At 47.4% G+C, this 17,039-nt stretch overlaps 1 protein-coding gene across 7 annotated transcripts in view; it reads right to left on the bottom strand.

Annotated features, from left to right (window-relative positions):
• The window catches only part of kmt2ca (lysine (K)-specific methyltransferase 2Ca), a 684,766-nt gene that overhangs the window by 136,688 nt on the left and 531,039 nt on the right, over positions 1–17,039 (bottom strand). For 6 of the 7 annotated variants that reach the window (XM_072508182.1, XM_072508181.1, XM_072508178.1 and 3 more), the window contains 4 exons: positions 9,261–9,398; positions 9,119–9,151; positions 8,906–9,016; positions 953–1,100 (listed from right to left, as the gene is read on the bottom strand). In XM_072508182.1, coding sequence (XP_072364283.1) covers positions 953–1,100; positions 8,906–9,016; positions 9,119–9,151; positions 9,261–9,398 — 430 coding nt within the window. The remainder of the gene's footprint in view (positions 1–952; positions 1,101–8,905; positions 9,017–9,118; positions 9,152–9,260; positions 9,399–17,039) is intronic. The other variant, XM_072508179.1, reaches the window with a different exon arrangement.

Consider the following 17,039-nt stretch of genomic DNA (forward strand, 5'->3'; position numbering starts at 1 on the left):
TGATGTGCAAACCAGAGCCCGAGCAATCCAGGTTACTGTGTGTTTAGCACTGGATAGCTGAATTAGAAATTAGGGGGAACTTTTATTTAATTTAAATTGGAATGGCCAGAAGTCCCATGTTGTGAAACAGCTGTTTTACAGATAGTAATTCTATGATTTTGTTAGGTGGTACAAAATTGTTTATCTTTCTTTCATGGGTTACGGATGTTGTTGGCTAGACCCACTTTTGTTACCCATCCCGAATTGCCCTTGAGAAGGTGGTGGTGAATCACCTTCTTGGTCCGCTGCAGTCCATCTGGTGGAGATGCACCCAAAGAGCTACCACAAAGGGAATTCCAGGATTTTGATTCCCAGACAGTGAAGGAATGGCAATGTAGCTCCGGGTCAGGGTATTGTGTGGCTTGGAGGGGAACTTGCAGGTGGTCTGCTGCCCTTGTTCTTCTAGGTGTTAAGAGATTGCACATTTGAAAGAGGCTATTGAAGCAGACTGGGTGAGTTGTTGCACAGCATCTTGTATGCAGTATACACTGTTGCCACTATGCATTGGTGGTAGAGGGACTGGATGTTTAAGGTGGTGGATAAGGTGCCAATCAATGGACTCTGTAATCAGTGTACTCTCGTTAACATGCCCTACCTACCAACTTTTTCCAGTGGCAGTCACAATATGTGTAGAAACAGTTACTTTATAAGCCGAATTTTCACAAAACAAAGGTTGCATTATCAAAATATCTACCTTTTAATTGGAAAAGGGCAGTTGTTTCAATGAAATACATTTCACAACTTAAAAAGCATGCTTATAGGTTAAACTTGCTATTATTTTTGTCATGTTAAAATACATTTGTAGTAAGTCAAGGGACATGCAGGGGCTTTTCACAGTAACTTCATTGAAGCCTACTTGTGACAATAAGTGACGATTATTATTATTATGCAATAAATAATGTTGCATACTCACCTACAGCTATCGGGGAAAGGTGACTCAGGGATAGGAGAGTAAGTGCTGGTGAGGCATCGTCCACCTCCTGCTGCTAAAGATGTTTGTTGCTGCAGATGTGGCCCAATTACTCCATTCATTGCTGGCATCCTGGTAAATCCACCATCTCCTTAATGACAGCAGTAGGGGAAAGAAACGTTATTGACTGTTAAAACTATTATTCATGGATTTACACAGGTGAAGTGGCCTCAAATTTTCAAAGAGCTTCACAACCATTATTTTTGGTAATGTAGTCATTGCTGTCATGCAGGCAAAATCTTTAAGTTCTTCTTACAAGTTTACCATCATGTACTAAGTCGCTCAATAACAGCATTAACATTGTAAATTTGGAAAAGCAAGGGAAAGTGTAAACTTTTATATCTGTTTCAAAAGTATCAGTTCACATTTTTATTTGAAGCAGGCTGTGGAAGGTTTGGAATTCTATGCTGGCTTTCAAAGGTTCATATGGCAAGTAAAATTTCACAGTTCGTTGGGGACATGTTAATCTTTCCTTTGCTCTGGCCAGTTGAAAATGTGATAGCATTCACCCCTCTTGTAGAACTAGTATATAAGCACAGAGATCTAAACTAACTAGCATAACTCCTACAAATACAAAAGATGGATGACTGTATTTGAGAGCTGTGTTATTTTGTGGTCTGCTGAATATGAACAAGAGGGTTATTGTGGTCCTCAAGCATGGGAAAGCTGGACAGAATCTCCCAAGAGATTAATATCACATCTTGAAAACATTTGTGCTTACGTCTCCAGGTGGTGTGAACAAAGTTGTCAGGTGCAATGTTAAGTATATGGTGACCAAGGAAGCAATCCTAGACATCATGCGATAAGCACACATTGAAACTAGCCATGGTGGTGAAAATGACTCACAACTAACTTTTTGAAAAGTATGTAACAATCCCATGATCTCGGATAGGACAGTACATCAGTCACTGAGAGATGTATAGAAAAGCACCCTGACTTTAGTGAACATGGACAAGTAGCCTATCAAGAATGGACATTCTCACTTCATACTGTACTACTTGGAGTATCTAACCAAGTTCCGTGTCATTTATCCTTTGACATCCAAGACAGGAGCTGAGGTTGCCCATGAGCTGTTTCTTATTTTTCTAGACATTGAAGTCAACTTTTAATTTATTTATTGTTATTCATTAATGGGATGTGGGTGTCGCTGGTTAGGCCAGCATTTATTGCCCATTCCGAGTTGCCCTTAAGATAGTGGTGGTGAGCTGTCTTCTTGAACCGCTGCAGTACCGGAGGTGTAGGTACACCCACAGTGCTGTTAAGGAGGGAGTTCCTGGATTTTGCCCCAGTGATAATGAAGGAACGGCGATATATTTCCAAGTCAGGGTGGTGAGTGACTTGGAGGAGAACCTCCAGGTGGTGGTGTTCCCACGTACCTGCTGTTCATGTTCTTCTAGATGGTAGCGGTCATGGGTTTGGAAGGTGCTGTCTAAGGAACCTTGGCGAGTTGCTGCAGTGCATCTTGTAGACGGTACTCATGGCTGCCACTGTTAGTCGGTGGTAGAGGGCTTTAATGTTTGTGGAAGAGGGAGCAATCAAGCGGGCTCCTTTGACCTGGATGGTGTTGAGCTTCTCGAGTGTTGTTGGAGCTGCACTCATCCAGGCAAGTGGAAAGTATTCCATTACATTCCTGACCTGTGCCTTGCAGATGGTGGACAGGCCTGGGGGGTGGGGGTGGGGGTCATGAGGTGAGTAACCCTGACATTCCCTGGTAGCCACAGTAATAATATGACTAGTCCGGTTCTGTTTCTGATCAACGGTAACACCAAGCTTGTTGACTGTGGGGATTCAGCGATGGTATATCTCTCTTGTGGGAAATGGTCACTGCCTGGCAAGGGCAGCATTTGTGCATGCAATTAAGTTACTTTCATGTTTTGATTGTGGGGAGATTCAGTGATGGTAATATCATTGAATGTAAAGGGGTGGTGGTTAGATCCTCTTTTGTAGGAGATGGTCATTGCCTGGTTCTTGCGTGGTGTGAATGAAACTTGTCAGTCCAAGTCTGGACATTGTCCAGGTCTTGCTATATTTGGGCATGGACTGCTTCATTATCTGAGGAGTCGCAAACGATGCTGATCATTGTGCAAACATCCCCACTTCTGACCTTATAATGGAAGGCAGGTCATTGATGAAGCAGCTGAAGATGGTTGGGCCTAGGACACTACTCTGAGGAACTCCTGTAGTGATATCCTGGAGCTGAGACGATTGACCTCCAACCATCACAACCACCTTCCTTTGTGTCAACTATGACTCCAACCAGAGAAGATTTTTCCACCCGATTCCCATTGACTCCTGTTTAGCTAGGGCTCCTTGATGCCATACTCGGTCAAATGCCGCCTTGATATCAAGGGCAGTCACTCTCATCTCACCTCTGGCATTCAGCTTTTTTGCCCATGTTTGAACCAAGGCTGTAATGAGGTCAGGAGCTGAGTGACCCTGATGGAACCCAAACTGAGCCTCTGTGAGCAGGTTATTGCTGAGTTAAGTGCCGCTTGATAGCACTGTTGATGTCTCTTTCCATCACTTTGTTGATGATGGAGAGTAGACTGATAGGGTGGTAATTGGCTGGGTTGGATTTGTCCTGTTTCTTGTGTACAGGACACACCTGGGCAATTTGCCACATTGCCGGGTAGATGCGGAGACCGAGGTGGATGATCCACTCAGCACTTCTGGCTGAAGATTGTTGCGAATGCCTCAGCCTGGTCTTATGCATATATGTGCTGGACTCTTCCATCATTGAGGATGGGGATATTTGTGGAGCCCCATCCTCCAGTAAGTTGTTTAATTGTCCACCACCATTCACGACTGGATGTGGCAGGACCGCAGAGTTTTGATCTGATGCGTTCGTTGTGGAATCGCTTAGCTCTATACTTGCTGCTTAGGCTGTTTGGCACACAAGTAGCCCTGTGTTGTAGCTTCACCCGATTGACACCTAATTTTTCGTTATGCCTGGTGTTGCTCCTGGCATGCCCTCCTACACTCTTCATGGAACCAGGGTTAATCCCTGACTTGGTGGTAATGGTAATGCGGGAGATATGCCGTGCTGAGGTTGCAGATTGTGGTTGAATGCAATTCTGCTGCTGCTGCGTCTTGAGTTACTAGATCTGTTCAAAGTCTATCCCATTTAGCACAGTGGTAGTGCCACATAACATAATGGAGGGTATCCTCAATGTGAAGACGGGACGTTGTCACCACAAGGACTGTGCAGTGGTCACTTCTACCGATACTTATGTTTATTATTCGTTCATGGAACGTGGGCGTCGCAGGCTGTGCCAACATTTATTGCCCATCCCTAATTGTCCTCGAGGGGGCAGTTAAGAGTCAACCACATTGCTGTGGGTCTGAAGTCACATGTAGGCCAAAACAGTTAAGGATGACTGAGTTCCTTCCCTAAAGGACATTAGTGAACCTGATGGGTTTTCACGACAATTGACAATGGTTTCATGGTCATGGACAGACACATCTGCAGCAGGCTGGTTGGTGAGGATGAGGTAAAGTATGTTTTTCTCTCGTTGGTTCCCTCACCACCTGCTGCAGTCCCAGTCTAGCAACTGTGTCCTTTAGGACCCGGCCAGCTCAGTCTGTGGTGGTACTACCCGGCCACTCTTGGTGATCTAGACATTGAAGTCTTGCACCAAGAGCCGATTTTACGCCCTTGCCACCCTCAGTGCTTCCTCCAATATTATTATAATTGGTGTTCAACATGATTCATCAGCTGATGGTAGACGATAGGTGGTAACCAGCAGGATGTTTCCTTGCCCATGTTTAACCTGAAGCCATGAGACTTCATATAGTCCAGAGTCGATGTTGGGGACTCCCAGGGCAACTCCTCCTTACTGTATACCACTGTGCTGTCACCTCTGTTGAATCTGTCCTGCAGGCGAGACAGGACATACCCAGGAATGGTGATAGTGGTATCTGGGACATTGTCTGTAAGATATGATTCTGTGAGTATGACTATGTCAGGCTTGCTTGATTAGTCTGTGAGACAGTGCACCCAACTTTGATACAAGCTCCCAGATGTTAGTAAGGAATACTTTGCAGGGTCAATAGTGTTGGTTTTGTTGTTGTCGTTTCAGTGCCTGGGTCGTTGCCAGATGGTCCATTCGGTTTCATTCCTTTTTTGTGTTTTCATAGTCGTTGAATACAACTGAGTGGCTCACTAGGCCATTTCAGAAAGCATTTAAGACTCATCCACATTGCTGTGGGTCTGGAGTCACGTACAGGCCAAACCAGGTAAGGATGGCAGATTTCCTTCCCTAAAGGACATGAGTGAACCAGATGGGTTTTTCCAAAATCGACAGTGGTTTTATGGTTATCATTAGACATTTAATTCCAGATATTTCAGAGTTTAAATTCCACCACCTGCACGGTGGTATTCGAACCTGGGACCCCATATCATTATGCTGGGCCTCTGGTTAACATGTTCAGTGAAAACCGGCTACATCACTGCCTCCCACAAATAACCGAAGGGAGATCACAGCCAGTTCATCCACATACTGGCAACGCTCTGGAAGAACTGGTGTTGATCAACCCGCAGCCCAGATATTCCCAGAGTCAAGGCTCTGTGAACCGGAGTAATGGTGACATGAAGCTGAAGCTATGGTTGGGATGCATGACAACAACTGTGCTCAGTGGAGCTATGGTGTCCATTTTATTCAGCAGTTACCATGAGGCCTCAGATCAAAGTTGCCAGATGAGTTTCTCAACATTATCTCCACCATTACCACTGGAATTAGTAAGACTTCTTGAGAACGTGGAAAATCCTGAACCATCCTCCAAGGACAATGTTTAAAAAAAAAAAATTTAGAGTTTCCGATAATTTGTTTTCCAATTAAGAGGTAATTTAGCGTGGCCAATCCATCTACCCTGCGTACTTTTTGTATTGTGGGGGTGAGACCCACGCAGACACAGGGAGACTGTGCAAACTCCACACGGACAGTGACCTGGGGCCAGGATCGAACCCGGGTCCTCGGGGCCATGAGGCAAAAGTATTAACCACTGCGCCACCATGCCACCCAGCTACATGGACAATATTGAGTTGGCCCCAGCACCATCTACCACAGACTCTGAATCAGCCCCAGACCATTCAACATGGAAGATCCTGAAAGAGTCCCAGAACCATCCAGCATTGATGAATCCTTTAGCCCTTTGACACCAATCATGGGATAACCCTGAGCCAGCCCCCAGATCATTCAACATAGATGAACCAGAGACATTCCCAGGACTCCTCTCCACGAATAACCCGGACCGGGCCTCTGAATCATCCACTACAGATTGCCGTAAATCTGATGCAGAACTTCATCCTGCCAGACAGACAATAAAGGTGGCACACCAGGGAATTACATAGCAAGCCAAGCAGATGATGGCACGCAGCATAAGGTCACTTGGAATGTTAGGTGTTTGAAGACAATGTTGCTATCCCACTGTCAGCATTTGACCATAGCAAAGGTGACCTACCAAATGTCATCGGTGTGGTACTGACAGCAGAGGGCACTGGTTACATCATTGGGACAGGGGATTGTGAAAGGCAAATTTGTCAGGAATCATTCTGGATTTGTGCAGTACAATAGCCTGAGTGTAAAAGACATTCCACCAGAACAACTCGGCCTTTGTGAGATTGTACGTGCTCAAAGTGCTTATGGTGGACAAGGCTTCCAGAGTTGTCATTGTAGGCTTATCAAGACTATGTTCCTACTTGAAAGCAGGTCTCCGCTGCAAAAATGCCTGTCATAGCCACAAGTCGTGTGGTAACACGGACTAGTGCTGAAATATTAAATACGTATGAATTGTAATTATGCTGTCTTCATAAACTTTGATGTAAAGCTATCTGAATGGTTTGGGTGTGATCTGGAATAAAATATAGCAGAACATTATCCAATGAATCTGAAATGTATATCGAATAAAGGCATATTATGCATGTATGAAGTGTTTTTCTTATTTGTTTTTGCCATTAATATAATCATTTATCTGAATCATAGTATCCCTACAGTGCAGAAGGAGTCGGCACCAACCCTTCGAATGAGCACTCTACCCATATCCACTTCGCCGTCCACCCCGCCCTATCTTTGTAAACCCATAAACTAACCTGCCCATCTTTAGACACTATGGGGCAATTTATCATGGCCAATCGACCCAATCATCACATCTTTGGACTGTGGGAGGAAACCGGAGCACCTAGGAGGTAACCCACGCAGACACAGGGAGAACGTTCAACCTCCACACAGACAGTCACTCAGGGCCGGAACTGAACCCAGGACCCTGGTGCTGTGAGGCAGCAGTGCTAACCACTGTGTCATCGTGTGGCCCAATGGTTTGGATATAATGCTGGATGAAACACAATGGCACAGTCAATCGAATTAAGCAGATTATACATTTGTGAATGAAATTTTATTTCTTGTTCAGAAAAGTTGGCCATTTCAGGAACTGGTCACATTTTCTAATTCTTATTTCATGAACTTGGTGCTGCAAGAAATGAGCAATTTGATTGTCATTTCATGAAATGGGTAGTTTCACAAATTAGGTGTAACATATAATATAATATATATATATATATATATAAATAATTATCAAGTAAATACAATAATGCTGCTTTTATACTTGCCCACTTCAGAGGAATATATGAAGCCAATTGAACAATCAGGGTAATGGTGTTGAAGTTTTCTCAAACTCCAAGTTTTCCAAGCATGTGCAGATATACATAGGTAATTGTAGAATCTCTACCATGCAGGAGGCCATTCGGTCCATCGAGTCTGCACCGATGCTTGGAAAGATTACCCTACCTAGGCCCACACCGCAATCCTATTCACGTAACGCCATAAGACCATAAGACATAGGAGCGGAAGTAAGGCCATTCGGCCCATCGAGTCCACTCCACCATTCAATCATGGCTGATTTCAACTCCATTTACCCGCTCTCTCTCCATAGCCCTTAACCATTTGGACACTAAGAGGCAATTTAGCATGGCCAATCCACCCGAACTGCACATCTTTGGACTGTGGGGGGAAATTTTGGATTTGTTCAGCTTATTTTATGAATCAATCGCCAAATTTATAATAATCTCCAATTATTAGCCTAAAAACACTGACATTTCTTTGTAAGTATTTATTCAAAGAACAAAGAAAAGTATAGCAAAGGAACAGGCTCTTAGGCCCTCCAAGCCTGCGCCGATCATAATGCCCTAACTAAAAACAAAACCTTCTGCCCTTACTTGGTCCGTATCCCCCTATTTCCTCCCTATTCATGCACCCATCCAGATCCCTCGTAAATGTTGCTAATGTACCTGCTTCCACCACATCCTCTGGCAACGCACTCCAGGCACCCATCACTGTCTGTGTGAAAAATATACCCCGCACATCTCCCTTAAACTTTCCCCACTTGGTACATAAAACTAAATTCTGCGGTAAAAGCATATTTTGATCATTCTGATGGCTCACAAATCCCTCACGAGATCTCAAGTCTGAATTAAGCTAAACTTCAAATATTTTAGTAAATATACAATTTACAATTGTAAGCTGAATTGTTGCTTTGAAATTACAGGTTGAAGGGTCAGTGCGAACAGCCTAACTGTGATGCATGCTATGTGAGTACGTGACAAATCCTTGGCAAGGGGTAAAATGACCATGATAGATTTTCATTTCTGTATGTCATAAATAATCCCAATTTTATAATGTATAATAATATAATAACACTAGCTGGCATTACTAGTGTGCCATTTTTAGGAGGTGGTGGAGGAAGAAAGAAAAAAATGACGATGGACTGAAGTACAATGAATCTGAATGAAGCAAGTAACTAATTCAAATCTGTCAATTTCATAATCAGGCTAACAACAGTAGATGCATAGAGCTTTGAAACAATGAAATTGGCAGCATTTACTTGAATGAAGTCACGCCATACCATGGTCAGGTGGAGGCAAAGGAGGCAACTGCAGTGGAGGTGGAGGTGCCTGATTAGCTGAAGGACTTAACACGGCCGTGAATAGATCTTCCACTTCTTTCCCCTCCAGTTCTTTATTTGAAAAATAAAGGTGATAATGTTAGTATGAATTAAACTCATTTGAATTAGTATGCCGATTGCTTATTTAACAGCTTAATACTTGAAAATAAATACCTGGAATTTTGTACAGCTTACTTAGAATTGTACCTGTACAACAAAATAAAAATTTCAAGTCATTTGTCAAGAAGAGTTTCCACAATGTAACCCAAAATAATTGCAGTGGGGGGTGGCGGCACATTTGGAGAAAACATCTTACCATCTGAGACGATTTTCTCAAGATCAGGGCTAAGTATTCGGTCTAGTTGCTCCTCGGTCAAAGGTCGGGAACCTTGGCCTCCACTTGACTGTGAAACTGCAGATGGATCTTCTGAAATGGGGTCAATATCCAGTCCAGCTAAACAAAATGTTAGTCGTGTTATTTTAACAGAAATCAGTAAATGCACTGGAAACCTGCGCTTTGAGAAGCTGGCAGAACTCATTAGTTGTGTCTTCTAAAGTCAGAATTATTTATCAATTCATTGCCAGTAATTTATTCTGAATAAAATATTCTAGTTTGCAAAGGTCCAATGCAGATTGTTACTCAGCTAGAAGTGACCCAAATGCTGAAAAGCTTAGAATCATTGAATGTAATATAGCACAAGAACATGTAGTCAAGCACCAAGTCTATGCTATAACATTCTATGATTCATCGCATTGTTGATTTTTTTTCTTCATAAGATGTCCGGTCTAATCCCACTCCCATGCCTTTTAATAATACTCTTTTTCAACCAACTATTTATGGACTCTGCTTTAACAATGGTTGGTGGCAGAAAGTTCCAACTTCTAGGCAATATAAAGAAGTTGTTTGTAACCTTTCTGTTAATTCTCCGTGCGAGTCATTTGTCCCCGTTTCAACAGGGAATCTAATATTATTCACATTTAAAATAATTGGCAGAGGTGACATGAGGAAAAAGCCTCCTTGCATGAGTGGTTACTGCCTGATAAGCTGGTGGATACAGGTTCAATAGTAGCCTTTCAAAGTGAATTGGATAAATACTTGGGGGGGGAGAAAAAATTGCAAAAACATAGGAAAGAGTGGGGGCGGTGAAATTACGTGAATTTGAAAGAGATGGCATAAACTTGATGGGTGGAGTGACTTCATCTGCTATGCTATTTCCGGTTGCAACTCTGCAGAATCTTGAAGACCTCTGTCAGAGTCAACTCTTAAGTATTGTTCCATTACCGTAATGTCTCATCCCTGCTAACATCGGCAATGAATGGACACTACCTCCTCAGTATTTTTATACTCTTCATATTGTTTTGCACAGGGTGAGAGAATGCAGCTGAAATCAGTGGTCCCTTCCCAACTGTCCGCAATCAGTAAGCTTTTGAGAGGAAGATGTGTGTGTGTTTTTTAACCCCCGAGTATCTGGACAACTTGGATTGCCAGCAGAAAGTTGTTTGTTGAGAATTGTTTTATTTACATGCTCACCATGAAATCTAACGCAATTGCATTCACTCATAAGAGTCACACACACACACAAAAACACAATCAAGCTAAGAACAGTTGAAAAGAATTGGGCACTTTTACAGGTTACAAGCAAAAATAATAGTTCGTAATTCACATGATTATCTTGTTCTTGCAATCACGCATTGCAGGCCTGGTGAAGATGTCATCATTGCTGAAGGGCAGTTTCTCTGAATTCAACAGCCAAAGTCGTTTTCAGGATTTTCTCAGAGATGGGACTTTCTTCTTCAGGTTGCTTGTACTCTCGTTACCAGGAGATCAGGCTTGGAGACCGTAAAATGTTATAGCCTCTGGCTCTTTTAATGCACAAGTGTTATTGCTTTTCTGGTGATGTCTCTTACTTTCTGCCAACTGCATTTACAAAGGGACTTTACTAAAATGGTTGTCTTACCATGTGACTCTTCCACAATTTCAGTTCCTTTTCCAAATATGGTGGTGGCCCAAGGCTGATGACCAACATCCTGGTTTATTGTTTTAAGACACTCATCCAGAGAAGGGTTAAGATGATCACCATCTATACTTCAAGAAGACCCATTCAATTCAAGAATGTCTCCTAATGGGTACAGGATGATGAGTATAGGATGATGCAATTGACATCTCTTAGTTTGGAAGATATCCTTTTGTTGTAGCACAGTGAGGCAGTTTTTGAATACACAAGCCTTCGGTGGTCATATTTGCAGCACATTATCTATTTATAGGGTGACACGGTAGCATAGTGGTTAGCACTGTTGCATCACAGCGCCAGAGACCCAGGTTTGTTTCCCAATTTGGGTCACTGTCTGTGCGGAGTCTGCACGTTCTCCCCGTCTGCGTGGGTTTCCGCTGGGTACTCCGGTTTCCTCCCACAAATCCCGAAAGACGTGCTTGTTAGGTGAATTGAACATTCTGAATTCTCCCTCAGTGTACCCGAACAGACGACGTAGTGTAACGACTTGGGGATTTTCACAGTAACTTCATTGTCGTATAATGTAAGCCTACCTGTGACACTAATAAAGGTTATATTTGTTTTTAATGGAAAAGTCAATTTCAAAGAGCCCACATTGAATAAAGTTTGTATCTTAAAATTTGTATGGTATGTCCCCAAGGCACAACAAAGTAGGCCATTATTTTTGTCATGTCCCTCCTTTGTTACTTGAGAATTGTTATTGTAACGCTGTATAAAAATCAATGTACAATACATATTCCTATTTCTTTTATAAAAATTGCTAATTTTGCAAAGCACAACATCCGCTTTGTTTGGAGTCAGGTGTAAGTTAATAATTGACCCTGAGGTCTCAAATTCAAAAGGGTTTTTCACCCACCGTTTCTCTCTCAAAACCTAAAACTTCTCCTCTGGAAAGTAGTGACATAAACAGTTGATCAGCGTAGCCAGATGCAATTGAATAAGGCCCTTCAGTCTGTTGACACTTCCCTTACTAATACCGTTTTCTTCGATGTGCCGTAGTCGGGTGGGGAACATGTAGTAGTTTTGGCTTTGTACTCGCACTTGCAAAACTTGCAAGGACTTTTGGAAACCATCTGTTTCTTTTTTTTTTTTAAATAATTTTTATTGAAGTTTTCACAATATATCAACAACAAAATGAAAAAGGAACCCAATAGAATTAAATACAAAACAAAATAAAACCCCCGAGCCCCACTCCCCTATACATAAATAATAAATTAACACCCCAAATTAACACACAGCAAACATACCAAATATATACACCCCCTCAGATCCCCCAGTGTAGACAAACAAAAATAAAAGAGACCCCCCCCCGCCCCCCCGGGTTGCTGCTGCTGCTGACCATTGTCTACCATTCTGCCAGGAAGTCCAAGAACCGGTTGCCACCGCCTGAAAAACCCTTGCACCGATCCCCTTAAGGAAAATGTCACCCTCTCCAATTTAATAAACCCCGCCATATCGTTGATCCAAGATTCCACGCTTGGGGGCCTTGCATCCTTCCACTGAAGAAGAATCCTTCGCCGGGCTACCAGGGACGCAAAGGCCAGAACACCGGCCTCTTTCGCCTCCTGCACTCCCGGCTCCCCTGCAACCCCAAATATTGCGAGCCCCCAGCCCGGTTTGACCCTGGATCCTACCACCCTCGACACCATCCTTGCTATGCCCTTCCAAAACTCCTCCAGCGCTGGGCATGCCCAGAACATATGGGTGTGGTTTGCTGGGCTCCCTGAGCACCTAACACACCTGTCCTCACCCCCCAAAAAACGGCTCATCCTTGTTCCGGTTATGTGTGCCCTGTGCAGCACCTTAAACTGTATGAGGCTGAGCCTCGCGCACGAAGAGGAAGAGTTCACCCTCCCTAGGGCATCTGCCCGCGTCCCCTCCTCGATCTCCTCTCCCAACTCCTCCTCCCACTTACCTTTCAACTCCCCCTGCATCACCTGGTAAGTTGCCAAGATCTTCCCTTCTCCAACCCAGACCCCCCCCCCCGGCGAGAGCACCCTGTCCTGTACCGTGCGTGGCAGCAGCCGCGGGAATTCCACCACATGCCGCCTGGCAAACGCCCTTACCTGTAAGTACCTAAAGGTGTTCCCCGGGGGAGCCCATACTTCTCCTCCAGCTCACCCAGGCTCACGAACTTCCCATCCACAAACAGGTCCCCCAACCTTCTTATCCCTGCCCTGTGCCACCCCGAAAACCCTCCATCTATTCTCTCTGGGACAAACCGGTGGTTCCCCCGTATTGGGGTCCACACCGAGGCCCCCACTTCCCCCCTGTGCCGCCTCCACTGCCCCCAGATTTTGAGGGTAGCTGCCACCACCGGGCTCGTGGTATACCTCATTGGAGGGAGCGGCAGCGGCACCGTTGCCAGCGCCTCCAGACTCGTACCATCACAAGACGCCGTCTCCAGCCTCTTCCATGCAGCCCCAGCCCCCTCCCCCTCCATCACCCACTTGCGCACCATCGCCACATTGGCGGCCCAGCAGTACCCACAGAGGTTGGGCAGTGCCAGCCCCCCCCCATCCCTACTCCGCTCCAGGAACACCCTTCTCACAGTCGGAGTCCCTCGCGCCCACACAAACCCCGTTATGCTCCTGTTGACCCGCCTAAAGAAGGCCTTCGGGATAAGAATGGAGAGGCACTGGAACAGGAACAAAAACCTTGGGAGCACCGTCATCTTAACTGACTGCACCCTACCCGCCAGGGACAGCGGCAACGTGTCCCAGCTCTTAAACTCCTCCTCCATTTGCTTCACGAGCCTCGTGAAATTAAGTCTATGCAGGGCCCCCCAGCTCCTGGCCACCTGGACCCCCAAATACCTGAAGCTCCTCTCCGCCCTTTTTAGTGGGTGCTAGCCAATCCCCCTCTCCTGGTCCCCTGGGTGAACCACGAATAACTCGCTCTTCCCCATGTTGAGCTTGTACCCTGAGAAATCCCCGAACTCCCTGAGGATCCTCATTACCTCCGGCATTCCCCCCACCGTGTCCGCCACATATAGCAGCAAGTCGTCCGCATAGAGCAACACCCTATGCTCCTCCCCACCCTGCACCAACCCCCTCCAGTTCCTCGACTCCCTCAGTGCCATAGCCAGGGGTTCAATCGGCAGTGCGGAGAGCAGGGGGGACAGGGGACACCCCTGCCTCATCCCTCGATGCAACCTAAAGTACTCAGACCTCCTCTTGTTCGTGGCCACACTCGCTATCGGGACATCGTACAACAGCTTAACCCACCTGACGAACCCCTCCCCAAACCCGAACCTCTTCAGTACCTCCCACAAGTATCCCCACTCTACCCTATCGAAGGCCTTCTCAGCGTCCATCGCCACCACTATCTCCACCTCCCCCTCCCTCGCCGGCATCATAATAACGTTCAGGAGTCTCCACACATTCGCGTTCAACTGCCTCCCCTTCACGAACCCCGTCTGGTCTTCATGGATCACCTGCGGCACACATCCTCAATTCTCGTGGCTAATACCTTCGCCAGCACCTTGGCATCTATGTTCAACAACAAAATCGGCCTGTAAGACCCACACTGCAGGGTATCATTGTCCCGCTTCAGGATCAAGGAGATCAGTGCCCGGGACATCGTCGGGGGCAAAGCCACCCCCTCCCTTGCCTCATTGAAGGTCCTAACCAGCAACTGGCCCAACAGGTCCAAATATTTTTTGTAGAATTCGACCGGGAAACTGTCCGGCCCCGGTGCCTTCCCTGCCTGCATGCTCCCTATCCCTTTGGCCAGCTCCTCCAGCCCAATCGGGGCCCCTAATCCCGCCACCAGTCCCTCCTCCACCTTCAGGAACCTCAATTGGTCCAAAAAGCGGCCCATCCCTCCCTCCTCCAGTGGGGGCTCGGACCGATACAGTTCCTCATAATCCTTTAACACCCCATTGATGCCAACCCCACTCCGCACCACACTCTCTCCCTTATCCTTAACACCCCGATGTCCCTAGCTGCGTCCCGCTTCCGAAGCTGATGCGCCAGCATCCGACTTGCCTTTTCCCCATATTCATAAATCGCCCCCTGGGCCTTCCTCCACTGCGCCTCCGCCTTCCTGGTCGAATTCAGCCTGGAGGCTACGCCTCTCCCTCAACAGTCCCTCCTCAGGCAGCTCCGCATACCTCCTGTCTACCCTCACCATCTCCCCCACCAGCCTCTCCCTCTGCTCTCTCCTCTCCTTGTGGGCCCTAATGGAGATCAGCTCTCCCCTAACCACCACCTTCAGTGCCTCCCAGACCATCCCCACTCGGACCTCCCCGTTATCGTCAGCCCCCAAGTATCTCTCTATGCTTCCTCGGACCCGCTCACTCACCTCCTCGTCCGCCAACAGCCCCACCTCCAAGCGCCACAACGGGCACTGGTGCCTCTCCTCCCCCAGCTGTAGGTCTACCGAATGCGGGGCGTGATCTGAAATGGCTATCGCCGAGTACTCGGTATCCTCTACGCTCGTTATCAGCGCCCTGCTCATAATAAAAAAGTCGATCCGGGAATAGGCCTTATGAACATGCGGGAAGAATGAAAATTCCCTCACCCCCGGCCTTGCAAATCTCCAAGGGTCCACCCCTCCCATCTGGTCCATAAACCCCCTCAGCACTTCAGTCGCCGCCGGCTTCCTACCCATCCTAGACCTGGAGTGGTCCAGTGCCGGATCCAACACAGTGTTAAAGTCCCCCCCCCATTATCAGGCCCCCCACTTCCAAGTCCGGGATCCGACCCAACATGCGCAGCATAAAACGCGCATCGTCCCAGTTCGGGGCGTCAACGTTGACCAGCACCACCCTCTCCCCTTGCAGCTTACCATTACATGCCTGCCGCCATTGTCTGTCACAATGCTCGACGCCTTGAGCGACATCCTCTTTCCCACCAAGATCGCCACCCCCCAATTTTTGGCATCCAGCCCCGAATGAAACACCTGGCCTACCCACCCCTTCCTCAATCTTACCTGGCCTGCCACCTTCAGGTGTCTCTCCTGAAGCATGACCACATCCGCCTTCAGCCCCTTCAGGTGCACGAACACCCGGGCCCGCTTGACCGGCCCGTTCAGTCCCCTTACATTCCAGGTTATCAGCTGGACCAGGGGGCTACCCGCCCCCCTCCCCCGCCGAATAGCCATAACCCCTCCTCGGCCAGCCACGCCCCCACACCCCACGATCGCCCCGTTTCCCACGGCGGCAGACCCCCGTCCCAACCCCCTCTACTCGCTCCAGCTCCCCCTTGACCATACCAGCAGCAACCCGGTTCCCCCCCCCCCCCCCCCCCCCCCCCCCCCCAGCTAGGACCCCTCCTAGCAGCTTTACTCCCCCCATTGAACTCCCGCAAGTCAGCTGACTCCTGCTGACCCCGGCCACTCCCGCTTCTCCTTCGACTCCTCCCATTGTGGGACATACCCTCCTCCTCCATTACCCATCAGCAGGCTCTCCGCCTCCCCCTTCCATCCCAAGCGCGGGAAACAACCCTCGATTCCCCGCCCCGGCCCCCTCCAGCACGGGAAAAAGCCCGCGCTTTCCACCTGCCCGGCCCCGCCACCACTGACGCAGCTCCTTTTACAGGCCCAGTCCCCTCACACCCGACTCGGGCCTCCCCCTCCCCGCGGGTCCCCCTCCCCCGCGGGGCCCCCTCCCCCCTGCCGGCCATCCACCCCTACTCCATTTACTTGCCCCCTCCAAGAGCCCACCTGACAGACCCAACCAAAACAGTGCCCAACCCACCCTAATCACCCACACCGAACCAAAAAGAAACAAGAGCAAAGAACCCTTCCTCAAAATGTAACACACCAACAGCAATCCCCGACCACCCATCCCGACCCTCAGTTTGTGTCTCGGTCTGAACAAAGGCCCACATCTCCTCCGGGGACTCAAAATAATGGTGCCGGTCCTTGTAGGTGACCCACAGTCACGCCGGCTGCAGCATGCCAAACTTCACCCCCATCCTGTGCAGCATCGCCTTCGCCCGGTTGTACCCAGCCCTCTTCTTCGCCATCTCCACACTCCAGTCCTGATATATTCAAACCTCCGCGTTCTCCCACCTGCTGCTCCTCTCTTTCTTGGCCCATCTGAGCACGCACTCCCGATCAGTGAACCGATGAAACCG

The sequence above is a fragment of the Scyliorhinus torazame genome, chromosome 6 (assembly GCF_047496885.1).
Source record: "Scyliorhinus torazame isolate Kashiwa2021f chromosome 6, sScyTor2.1, whole genome shotgun sequence".
Classification (NCBI taxonomy): Eukaryota; Metazoa; Chordata; class Chondrichthyes; order Carcharhiniformes; family Scyliorhinidae; genus Scyliorhinus; species Scyliorhinus torazame.